The sequence below is a fragment of the Rattus rattus genome, chromosome 7 (genome assembly GCF_011064425.1).
Source record: "Rattus rattus isolate New Zealand chromosome 7, Rrattus_CSIRO_v1, whole genome shotgun sequence".
Lineage (NCBI taxonomy): Eukaryota > Metazoa > Chordata > Mammalia > Rodentia > Muridae > Rattus > Rattus rattus.
Window position 1 is genome coordinate 36,759,504 of NC_046160.1, and position 12,017 is coordinate 36,771,520.

General features: G+C 36.1%; 1 protein-coding gene across 1 annotated transcript in view; it reads left to right on the forward strand.

Annotated features, from left to right (window-relative positions):
- Rock2 (Rho associated coiled-coil containing protein kinase 2) overlaps positions 1 to 12,017 on the forward strand; it is a 93,945-nt gene that overhangs the window by 55,127 nt on the left and 26,801 nt on the right. Inside the window, exons 6-16 of the mRNA XM_032907502.1 lie at positions 898 to 1,042; positions 3,129 to 3,267; positions 5,199 to 5,290; positions 5,949 to 6,108; positions 7,640 to 7,700; positions 8,476 to 8,487; positions 10,146 to 10,225; positions 10,364 to 10,412; positions 11,010 to 11,145; positions 11,231 to 11,322; positions 11,530 to 11,776. Coding sequence (XP_032763393.1) covers positions 898 to 1,042; positions 3,129 to 3,267; positions 5,199 to 5,290; positions 5,949 to 6,108; positions 7,640 to 7,700; positions 8,476 to 8,487; positions 10,146 to 10,225; positions 10,364 to 10,412; positions 11,010 to 11,145; positions 11,231 to 11,322; positions 11,530 to 11,776 — 1,213 coding nt within the window. The remainder of the gene's footprint in view (positions 1 to 897; positions 1,043 to 3,128; positions 3,268 to 5,198; positions 5,291 to 5,948; positions 6,109 to 7,639; positions 7,701 to 8,475; positions 8,488 to 10,145; positions 10,226 to 10,363; positions 10,413 to 11,009; positions 11,146 to 11,230; positions 11,323 to 11,529; positions 11,777 to 12,017) is intronic.

The following is a 12,017-nucleotide window of genomic DNA, read 5'->3' on the forward strand; positions in this document are numbered from 1 at the left end:
TTGGTTGTGGAGGTAGTGTGTAGTAATGGGAATGAACCTGGGGCTTTACACACTAGGTAGACTTTCCAGCATTACTACATCCTTAGCCCTAATATCTACGTAGCATGTTAGTATTTCTATAGTTTTCTTGTGAGAAATATGGTAGTGTACCATTAGCAGGGAGAGGAAGTGAAGGGCATTTGGATTAATTTAGAAAATCTTTACAAGTTGGAAAGAACTTGGGATAAAGGAGCTCTGTGTTTAGCTTTACATTGCTAGAATGATTTCCCTTAGCAGAAAGTGCTGTGATGCTTATGTGTGCATGTGCTACACGTACATGCTCATTCTCTTACTCTCCTTCCTTCCTCTCCTGTGATGGACGAGTCTTAGCTTTGTCAAAAAGACTCTAGAGGAGCTTGGGAGATGGATCACCTGTCAAGTGTGAGGATCTGAGTTCAGATCTCCTAGTAACTGGTAACTAGCTCAGTCAGTTACTGAGCTCAACGTTCAGTGAGAGACTTTCTCAAATAATAAAGCAAAGAGTGATAGAAGAAGGCAGCCATCATTGACCTATGGCTTACACACACTCTAACACACACACACACACACACACACACACACACACATGTGCATGTTATATACATACACATACACATTCTAAGAATGTACTCACAGAAAGTGTCTTACTACCCAAGAAAACAGAACACAGGTAAAGGTGTTGAATCACTGCCAAATATGTTCTCCCTGATGCAGATATTTCTATGCATTCAGTGGTGTATATAATTCCTGAGTCCTGAAGCCACGTCAGCAGTGGTATTCTATTGGAAGTGATATGTGGCACTGTCTGATAATAAGTGGTCAGTGTGTGTGTTCACCCTTAGTGTTTGGCTTTGTTTTTTAATTCTGTTGTTTACCCAGACAGGCATGGTGCATTGTGATACAGCAGTTGGAACTCCAGACTACATATCACCTGAGGTTCTGAAATCACAAGGAGGTGATGGTTACTATGGACGAGAATGTGATTGGTGGTCTGTAGGTGTTTTCCTTTTTGAGATGTTAGTAGGTAAGTCAATATTTGAACTTTTTTGTTTTGAAAACCCTTTCATAACACTTGATAGTTCAGTCCAGGAATTGGAGAATGTAAAGAAATTGCCATGTTCTAGGGAGAAATTTCTGAAAACCCGAACTACAACCTGATGTAGAAGATGGTAAGAAGACTTAAGTCACTGATTCTCATCCTGTGGGTCTTCACCTCTTTGGGATGGGAGTAGGTGAATGACCCTTTTACATGGATCACTTAAGACCATTGGAAAACACACATATTTACATTATGATTCATAACGGTGGCAAAATTACAGTTATGAGAGAGCAACAGCAGTAATTTTGTGTTTGGGGGTCACCACAACATGAGGAACATTAGGAAGGTTGAGAACCACTGGTGTAAGGGGTAAAGGCATGTGTGGAGCCTGATGATTTGTTCTCCAGGACTCCAGTGTGGGGAGAAGAAAACCAATACCTGCAAATTGTCCTCTGACCTCCACTCATGAGCGTGACCTGTGCATGCTTGCACATGCGCATGCTAGTATATAAATAAATGAAGTAGACTCCGATATGAGACTAGCATAGTGATCGAAAAGAAGTCCAACATCAAAAGAAAATAGTGTGCTGTATGTTGGTGGGAAGTATTTCTCCAGTAGATCTTTCTCTTATTTTTTATAAATATTTTCAAACAACTGATGCTGCCCTCAAACTCAAAATCCCCTGCCTCAGCCTCTTGTTAGCTAGGGTTGCATTGATACATGTCACTACTCATCACTAGATCTTTTAAAATTAAGGCAGTATTAGAGCAAGAACAAATTCACAGGTTTTGAAGGCCTTCACTAATCTTTTAATCTGCTCTCCTGGAGCTAAGCTGGAATCCTAGACAACTGTGAGCCTCATGCTTGGGTGCTGGGAAACAAGCTCTGGAAAAGTCAGCAGCAAATGCATGTTCTTAACTGCCGAGCTGTTGTTCAGTGTCAGTAGTTCAGGTCATTGTTTCCAAAGACATTTATTTTGTCTGCATGTATCACAAATGCCTATGCTGGGAACTGAATTTTGACCCTTTGTAAGAGGACTGCATGTCCTTAACCACTAAGCCATGTTGATGGACCTTAAGATTTCCTAATATTTATTGTAGATATTTTAAATGGTTGAATAAATATTTAAATAAATTTTAGTATTTGCTCCAGTAGTTAGAGTAGTTAGAGAGAACTACTCTTAGACTTTTTTTGTTTGTTAAGAAACAGGATCTATGGGCTGGAGAGATGGCTCAGTGGTTAAGAGCACTGACTGCTCTTTCAGAGGTTCTGAGTTCAAATCCCAGCAACCACATGGTGGCTCACAACCATCTGTAATGAAATCTGATGCCCTCTTCTGGTGTGTCTGAGGACAGCTACAGTGTACTTACATATAATAAATAAATGAATAAATCTTTAAAAAAAAAAGATTAAAAAAAAAAAAAAAAACAGGATCTATGAAGCCTTGACTGGCCTGAACTTAACACATAAACAAACACATATTCCTCATTCTCCTTCTTTCTTTTTTCTTGTTGGTTTTTCTTCTTTCTTCTTTTGAAACAGAGTCTCATTATGTAGAACAGGCTGGCCTGGAATTCATAAAAGATCTACCTGCCTCTGTCTCTAGAGTTCTGGGATTAAAGGTGTTCACCATCATTGTGAGATGAATCACATAGTTATTTTCAAATAGATTGTTGAGATATATATTTTTTGTTTGTCTTTTGAGACAGGGTCTCATTATGTAACTCTGGCTATCCTGGAACTCGCTATATAGACAAGGCTGGCCTTGAACAGAGATCTGTCTGCCCCTGCCTCTTGAGTGCCAGGACTAGAGGTGTGGGCTACTACACCTGACCCTAAGATATAATATTATAATTAGAGAAAACTCAGAGACAAATTTATTTTTCAAGAGTAGAGTAGAAGGTCATTGGTGTGGTTACATTTTAAGTTATTTGTATATGTCTTCATTTTCACTGTTGTTCTTGGCATATAAGTCATTTGATGGATTTAAACTCAATATATTTAAATGTTATGTGAAAAAAAATTTATCTTGGATTCTTCTATTTATTGCTATCTTTCTTTAAAATTCAGGGGACACTCCATTTTATGCAGATTCACTTGTAGGAACCTACAGCAAAATTATGGATCATAAAAATTCACTGTGTTTTCCTGAAGATACAGAAATTTCTAAACATGCGAAGAATCTCATATGTGCCTTCTTAACAGACAGGTAATAATACACACAAAGAGAAACCCTTTCTCCTTTAAAATTTGCAGAAGTGAAAACGTGCTTGCTTTGTCTGTATGTGAAGTCAACCTCTTGTTAGCGTTTAATTCCGGTTTAGTCCCTGACTCCTTGCCTGTAGGCCTAGAGTTTAGTTACCTTATATCATAATTATAATCTAATTTCTGCCTCAATCCTTGTGTCTATAAAGATACATATATGATTTAGTAAATGACTACATTTGAAAGATAAAATTTATGTCATTCTCGTCGTACCCTTTAATGTAATAATCCATAGTACTCTTGATTATATAACTGATAAGAGGGCAGCAATTTTAACAGATAAATATTTGATAGTTTATACAATTAAAAACTATTTAAAATTAGGTGTGGTGATATAGGTGTGGTGGTGCAGATCTCTGAGTTTGAGTCCAGCATGGTCTACAGAGTGAGTTCCAAGATAGCCAGGGCTACACAGTAAGACTCTGTCTCACCCCACCCCTCAAAAAAAAAAGAGAAATGTTTGTTTACTATGGAAGTATTTCCTTCTTTCTCTTTAATTTGCATTTGTATACAAACAAGTCTGTTCTGGAAATTCTATGATCTTAAAAAAACCAAATGAATGAACAAAGGTGTGAAAGCTGCCTTAGAGTGAAGAAGCTCTTCATTATTATTCCATTGGCTTCTCTAATCATTTGTTGAAAAGAACTGTAAATTTTGGTAGTTACATGATTGATGAACGACAAATATTGATAAAATCAAATATAACCAAAGTGATGCTTGCTAAAGTTAGTGAGAATTTCATTAAAGCAGCTGTGTAAGTTGGGAATTCACTGGAGACATGAAACATATTAGATGATTTCTATTTCTGTCTACTTCTCAGGAATGCTCATGCTGGTTAGAGAATGAAGTTCTTTGTCTTTTTCCTTTTATTCTGAATGATTTTAAAGGTTTTTTATTTCATGTATATGAGTACACTGTAGCTGTCTTCAGACACACCTAAAGAGGGCATCGGATCTCATTATAGGTAGTTGTGAGCCACCATTCCATTGCTGGGAATTGAAGTCAGAACCTCTGGAAGAGCAGTCAGTGCTCTTAACAGTTGAGCCATCTCTTTAGCCCCAGAATGATGATTTTGATATAAATGGATAGAGAGCTTCTAGCAGTAAATATAGATAGTTTAAACTTCATATAGGGTTCTTTTTATTACTTTTTACTTATTCATTATATACTTAGTATTCTGCCTACATATATGCCTGCATGTGAGAAGAGAGCACCAGATCACATTATAGATGGTTGTGAACTACCACGTGGTTGCTGGGAATTGAACTCAGGACCTCTGGAAGAGCAGTCAGTGCTCTCAACCTCTTAACCATCTCTCTAGCCCATGTGTGTTCCTTTTAAGAAGAGGAAAGAGATTTTTATCTTTTTTTTTTTTTCCGGAGCTGGGGACTGAACCCAGGGCCTTGCGCTTGCTAGGCAAGCGCTCTACCACTGAGCTAAATCCCCAACCCCGGAAAGAGATTTTTAAATGGTACTTCTATGAGAGCAGTCTATGTAGTTTTTTCCCCAAAGTTCTCATGCTCCTAGGTCAAGAGGTGATGTAATTTGGCATGTGCAGAGGGAATTTTTTTTTTTTTTTTTTTTTGAAACCTGGAAGCTTTAAACCTGGAAGCTTTATGTACTTTTGATTGACAGGAGAGTGCTAATGGAAGTAGAGTTTGTTTCCCATATAGTTTACTATACACCACACATCTTTATGCCTCTTTAATCTGTCCAAAGATCAGATATTGCAAAAGTGACATAGCTTATTTTTGAGAAATATTTAAACTTAAACTTTTAGTAAAAATATTTAAATTTATAATCCTTGCTTTGGTGAAAATATTAAAAAATAATATTCTTATTTTTCACAATACAATCTTTAACTGCATTATTTAGGGAGGTACGACTTGGAAGAAATGGGGTAGAAGAAATCAAACAGCATCCTTTCTTTAAGAATGATCAGTGGAATTGGGATAACATAAGAGAGAGTAAGTTAATCCAAGTGTTTCCATTTCATCACATTTTTGATCTTATAAATTGATTTTCTCTTCAGAAATAGCAGATATGTTTGATGGAGTGTGTTATAACTCAGTTTTAAATCTAGAGATTTTTTTTTCCCCCTGTGGCAAAATTTGTAAGTAAATTGATCCTCATTGTTCTAATAAACTAGTGTGCCTTTTACAGGCAACATTTCCCAATTCTTTTTGTAATAAACATTATTTGTTTCTTATTTGGCAGTTTTGTAAGAGAATATAATCCTTTAACTTTAGTACTTAAGTTAATAATATTATTTGTGAGACTGTACTGTGAGAAAACATAGTAATTTATTTTATGTGTATATGATGTTGATTTATTTTAAGAGTAAGAAATATTCCTGCTTAAAATATGTAGAAAACTAAGATCCCCTACAATATGTATATGTTATTGCTACTTGTAGATTTTAGCCCGTAGAGTAATTTAATACTCTCCGTGTTTGATATATTAACCATGTTTTAATATGTTAATAAATTACTTATAAAGTTTAATTCTATGACATGTCAAATAGAAGATATGTTGCTAGATTTTTGTATAAAATATGATATCTCATGAAAATTAGTTGACTGTTTATTTTGACTGGGGGTGAAATCATATTTTCTTTCCTCACAGCGGCAGCTCCAGTGGTGCCTGAGCTCAGCAGTGACATAGACAGCAGCAACTTTGATGACATTGAGGATGACAAAGGCGATGTAGAGACCTTCCCGATTCCTAAAGCTTTTGTGGGAAATCAGCTGCCTTTTATAGGATTTACCTACTTTAGAGAAAATTTGTATGTGATTTATTTGTTAAATTTTATTGTTAGCATAGCCTAGCTGTCAAGTGTTTCCTAATGGTCTAGCTAATCTCCTTTTAATTTGATTTCATCATTTGATGTTTGAATATTACATTTTATTCACTTACAAATGATTGAAAAGCACTGTCCTATATTCTCTCTCTTTTTTTTTTTTTTTTTTTTTCCCTTTTCTTTTTTTCGGAGCTGGGGACCGAACCCAGGACCTTGCGCTTCCTAGGCAAGCGCTCTACCACTGAGCTAAATCCCCAACCCCTGTCCTATATTCTCTTGAAGATATGCAGTAAGAACAAATACTTGACTTTGATGGAGTTTATTATCTAATGAGTCACAGAATTATAAAGAAAGGTAGAATGTGATTTGACTGTAAACAGATTATCACAGTGAATGTTCTTTTGAGGGATTTTTTGACAGGTAAGCAAGAAGAAGCCACTGAAAACTATTAAATATTAGAATCAAATGTTATAAGTGTTTGAAAAAAACTTTTTGGGGCACACATGTAATGATAAGAGTGAGCTGTCTCAATTTCCCCAAGTTTGGGTGTTTTGTAGGATGAGATAACAAAACCAGGAAAATCTCAGACAAATGAAGTTGGGTTAGTCACCTTCCTTATATGATAATATTCTAAAACTATTTTGAGTTCTAAATAAAATAAGAGTATTGGACTGGAAGGATGTCTCTGTGCTTAAGAGCCGTGGCTGCTCTGCCAGGGAACCCGGGTTTGATTTCCAGCACCCACATGACAGCTCACCACCACAGGTAATTCTAGTTCCAGGAGATCTGAAGCACCCTTCTGGCCTCCATAGACAGCAGGCATACGTATGGTGCACAGACAGACATTTAGGAGTGTCAAGGATAAAGGAAACTTATCCATGTTTATAGATGGTGGGAAGGGCAGAACTTGAAAGAGAGATTGACAGTAATATCAAAATGATGACTTAGAGGCTAGGAAGATGGCTTAGTACATAAAGGCCTTGCTGCCAAGCCTGATGACTCTCATGGTGAAAAGAGAGAACCAACTCCCACAAATTGTCCTCTGATCTTTACATGTATCTCCTCCCGTTTGTGTACATGAACACAAACAATAACTGAGTGTAAAAAATTGTTAAGTTTCTCTGGGTGGTGGCAGCGCACGTCTTTAATCCCAGCACTAGTGAGGCAGAGGCAGATGGATGTCTGTTACTTCGAGGCCAGCCTAGTCTACAAAGCAAGTTCCGGGAAAGCCAGGGCTACACAAACCCTGTCTCAGAAAAAAAATTGTTAAATTATTTAAAAGATGATTTATAAATTGTGTTATCAAGCTCATGTTATCTTTGCAAAAAAGACGAGATGTTCTTTTCTTAAAAACATTACAGAATATAGTCCTAACATAGTGAGACTGGTGCCTTCTGGGACTCCACAGCAGCAGTTGGTGCTTCACTTAGAATGGCCACAGTCTGAAAGTAGCTTGATCAGAGTGATTAAATGGAGTAATGTGTAATGCAAAGAATTTCCCCTTTGGTCCTTCCAGGTTACTAAGTGATTCTCCACCTTGTAGAGAAAATGATGCAATACAAACAAGGAAAAGTGAAGTATGTATTCATTCTCACTGTTATTTACTTTAGTAACATGTTCAAATACTCATACCATTGATTTTTCTAAAATTATTTTTTGTGTATAAGTGTTTTGCTTGTATTAATTTCTGTTTATCAAGTGCAGTGTTATGGAGGTCAGAAGGGAGGGTTAGAGCTCTTGGAACTATAGTCACAGACAGTTCCACCAGGAGGATTTTGGGAACTGAATCTTAATCATCTGTAGACCAGCCAGTGCTCCTAACTGCTAGACCATGTTTCCAGCCCCATCAAACCACTGATTTTAAAAGTTCTCTTGATACTCCTGTACGAATCATGAGATACCATTCTTTGAGTGTAAAATGCTGTGTGCAGCACTACTTTGAAGTAAATCATTCGTGCATATATGTGCTTTTAGCTTCATTCATTAGCAAGAGTGATAGATTTATACGTAGCTGTAATACCAGTTAGGAGACATTATGATCTTAGTGCTGTAAAAGAGTATAAGCAATGGGGCACATAAGTAGGGAGAGATGACATTCGGAGTTCCTGTTACTGTATTTATATGCAGAACAATTTATCAAAGCATTAAAATATTTTGTGACCACATACATCATTTACATCATCATGTAAATATGTCTTCAAATTTAATGAAAGGTAGAAAAGCCTGTTTGAATAATTTTGGAATGGCACATGTTATGTCTTTTATAAGGACTTTGATGTGTCTTTTATATAAGACTTTTATAAAATATAACAAGCACTGAAATGTTTTCTTTCCTTTCTTTTTTCTGAATAGGAAAGTCAGGAGGTACGTTATCAAATACACCGAAAAGGAGAAAAAGTCATGTTTTAATCTAGTCATAGTCTGCTTCTCATTTGGAGTACTGCACCTACCCAAGAGTCTTCCCGTCCTTTTTCCTACCAAGTACCCTTTTATTATTTTTCTTATGAGTCTGTTGTTTAAAATATGAGTTATGCAATATTTTGTTTTTATTTATCAAGGACATATAACAATATGTTCAGAGTATTACAGCAACCAAACAACCAAAGTACTTACAGTGACTAGTTCATTAGCCTGTATTTTCTTAAAAAAATATTGTCTGGAAGAAGATAAAGATAGCTGACTTTATTTACTTAAATACTTAGTGTGTGAACGTGATTGGATGTGCTTACACACGTTTATGAAGGCTAGCGGTCAGTATTTTCCTGAGTACTCTACACACACACACACACACACACACACACACACACACACACACACACACACACACACACACTCACCTCCTCCTCCTCCTCCTCCTCCTCCTCCTCCTCCTCCTCCTCTCTTCTTTTGAGAAAGTATCTCATTCGTACCTGGAACTCAAAGATTAAGTTAGATTGGATGACCAGCAAGCCTCACAGATCTGCCTGTCTCTGCCACATTTTCCACCAAACTTCCCTTCCCTCAGCACTGGAATTAGAAATTGATTTTGCTATTGTTTTGTTTTATTTGGTTGATTGGTTGGTGTTTTATTTTGTTTTGGAAATGACTCACTTTGTAGGCTTGGCTGACCTGGAGCTTACCATCAAGTCGAGGTTGACTTCTGCCTGCTTCACCCTCTCTAATGCTGGGGATTATCCTAACCTGACTTTATGTATGTGTTACTTAGTTCCTCATGCGTATGCAGTAAGCATCTTACTGGCTGAGCCATCTCAATAGCTCTTAGCCTATACTTGTTTGGGGACAGTAGAGGAGTTGTTTGTTTGCTGTTTTTAAGATGAATTTAATATTTAAGAAGCACACTTAATAGAACTTCAGCTTTGGTATATCATTGCTGCCTTTGCCTAAGAGTATTCATCCTTTTGAATTTCAGTTATTCAAGTGGATATAGAACTACTACCATTGTTGTTGGTATTACTATTATTATTATGAGAACTGGAACTCACTATGTAGAGCAGGCTGGCCTTGATCTCCCAGAGAGATCTTCCTTCCTTTGACACCACACCTAGAAGACACTGTCTTAGGCATTTTGTTCCTGCTAATGGGACAACACTTGTAAATTCATGCAGGTACACTCATACATTAAAAAGATAATAATAGTAAATTTTTTAAGAAAGGAATATCTTAAATGATGTATTATTATTTGATAGTTTTTTAATCAGTTTAACTTGGCTTAAAACATATCTAATTAAAAACTTAAGAGGATTTGAAATGTAATTAGCTATCATTTACTCAAGATTCATTTAATTCTTCTTCATAGTGTAGGGAATCACAAAAGAGTTTATTTCTTAAATGCGTTTATATCTGTATATCTGTGAATGAGAGAGGTGAGGGAGCTTTCCCTCTGAGTCAGTGTCACACTCAGCAGGTAAAAGTCCTATATTCTTACAGAGGGGTCTAGTAAGTGGGAATGGTGGAACAGTATTGTTTTTTTAAAGCTTCTCATCTTTATGACTAAAACTTAATAATTTCTTATTTTTTGACAGATTCAGAAAAAATTATATGCACTAGAAGAACACCTTAGCAGTGAGGTACAAGCCAAGGAGGAGCTGGAACAGAAGTGCAAGTATGCTGCTGGGCTTAAATACAGTCCTGAAAATGACAAGCACATATTACTTAAAAAAGTACTTCCTCAATGAGTAGACTATGCTTTTCTTACAAATTAGTATTATTTTATTTACTGCTTCTTTCTAAAATTCTTTAGGTCTATTAATACCCGTCTAGAGAAAACAGCAAAGGAACTAGAAGAAGAGGTAAAAATTTTCTATACTTTATTAACATTTTTGCTAGTAAAAATCTTTGATACGTACTTAGATACGAAGTTCTCCTAGTATCATGTAATACATATTAGTAAAACCTATCTGTGTCATAGATGAACAAAACAGAAATTAGTATAAATGATTTCTGCTACCTAGACTTTTTTTATCAGTCACAGCTAATTTAATATTTGTAGGTTTTTCAAGATTTAAAAAAAAAGTATGATGGTATATTTGTCTTAAAATGCCATAATGAAACCTTTACTGTGTGTGCTAACTTAAAAGTTAATTTAAAAAAGACCACCTGCTTTTGTATAATGATAAAAGTAGCTGCTGTGCTTTAAAAAGAAGTAAATTCTTTTTAGGTCCATGGGATCGAGTAGTGATGGTTTGTTAGTGATAGAAAATTCCAGAAAGCTTGACTATTAATAATATAATAAATTTGCAGATATGGAGAACATTATAATTTTAACAAAACAATGATGGCCTTTTAGGTTTCTTCTTTCATGTGTTTGGGATTACTGACATGTTGAACAATGTTACCAGTATGACTTTCATATTTTCTTTTGATAATAACATTAAGTGTTATTTCAGATTACCTTTAGGAAAAATGTGGAATCAACATTAAGACAGCTGGAAAGAGAAAAGGCCCTTCTTCAGCACAAAAATGCAGAATATCAACGGAAAGCTGATCATGAAGCTGACAAGAAACGGAATTTGGAAAATGATGGTTTGTGACATAAATTGTTTAATAAGAAAAATATTGAATATGTATGTTATATTGAAGCTTGTGGCTAAAACGCTTTGTTTTATAGTTAACAGCTTAAAAGATCAACTTGAAGATCTGAAGAAAAGAAACCAGAGCTCTCAGATATCCACTGAGAAGGTCAATCAGCTCCAGAAACAAGTAGGTTGTCTGTGTGGAAAGTGCTAATTTTATCCATGTCTGTCAATGTTTGTGCTGCAAAGCCCTTAGCTCTAACACTTAAGGAGATGATGCCTGGGGAAATGCTTTGAATTTCTTATTTAAGTAGCTTGTAACAAGACAATAAATTGATGCGTTTTTACTATATTACATTAGTGATTATCTGTTTGCTTTTGAATTGGATAACAGCTGGATGAAGCTAATGCTTTGCTAAGAACAGAGTCTGATACTGCAGCACGGTTAAGAAAAACCCAGGCAGAAAGTTCCAAACAGATTCAGCAGCTGGAATCTAACAATAGAGATCTACAAGATAAAAACTGCCTGCTTGAAACTGCCAAGTTAAAACTTGAGAAGGAATTTATCAATCTTCAGTCAGCTCTAGAATCTGAAAGAAGGGACCGGACCCATGGATCAGAGATAATTAATGATTTACAAGGTATAAAAAACAGTGATTGATTTGATACTGATAATTCATAATTTTGAAATAACTTTAGATGAGTAATGCACTGCAGTAACCTGGGGAGTCTGGGTTTTTGTTTGGAGAGACTGTTGAGCACGAATTGCTAATAAGTTCAGTTCCTCCAGGAGGAGGTCCACAATTGCCTGTAACTCCAACTTCAGGGGTTCCAATTCCCTCCTCTGGCCTCCTTAAACACTGCACTCATATGCATCAACCC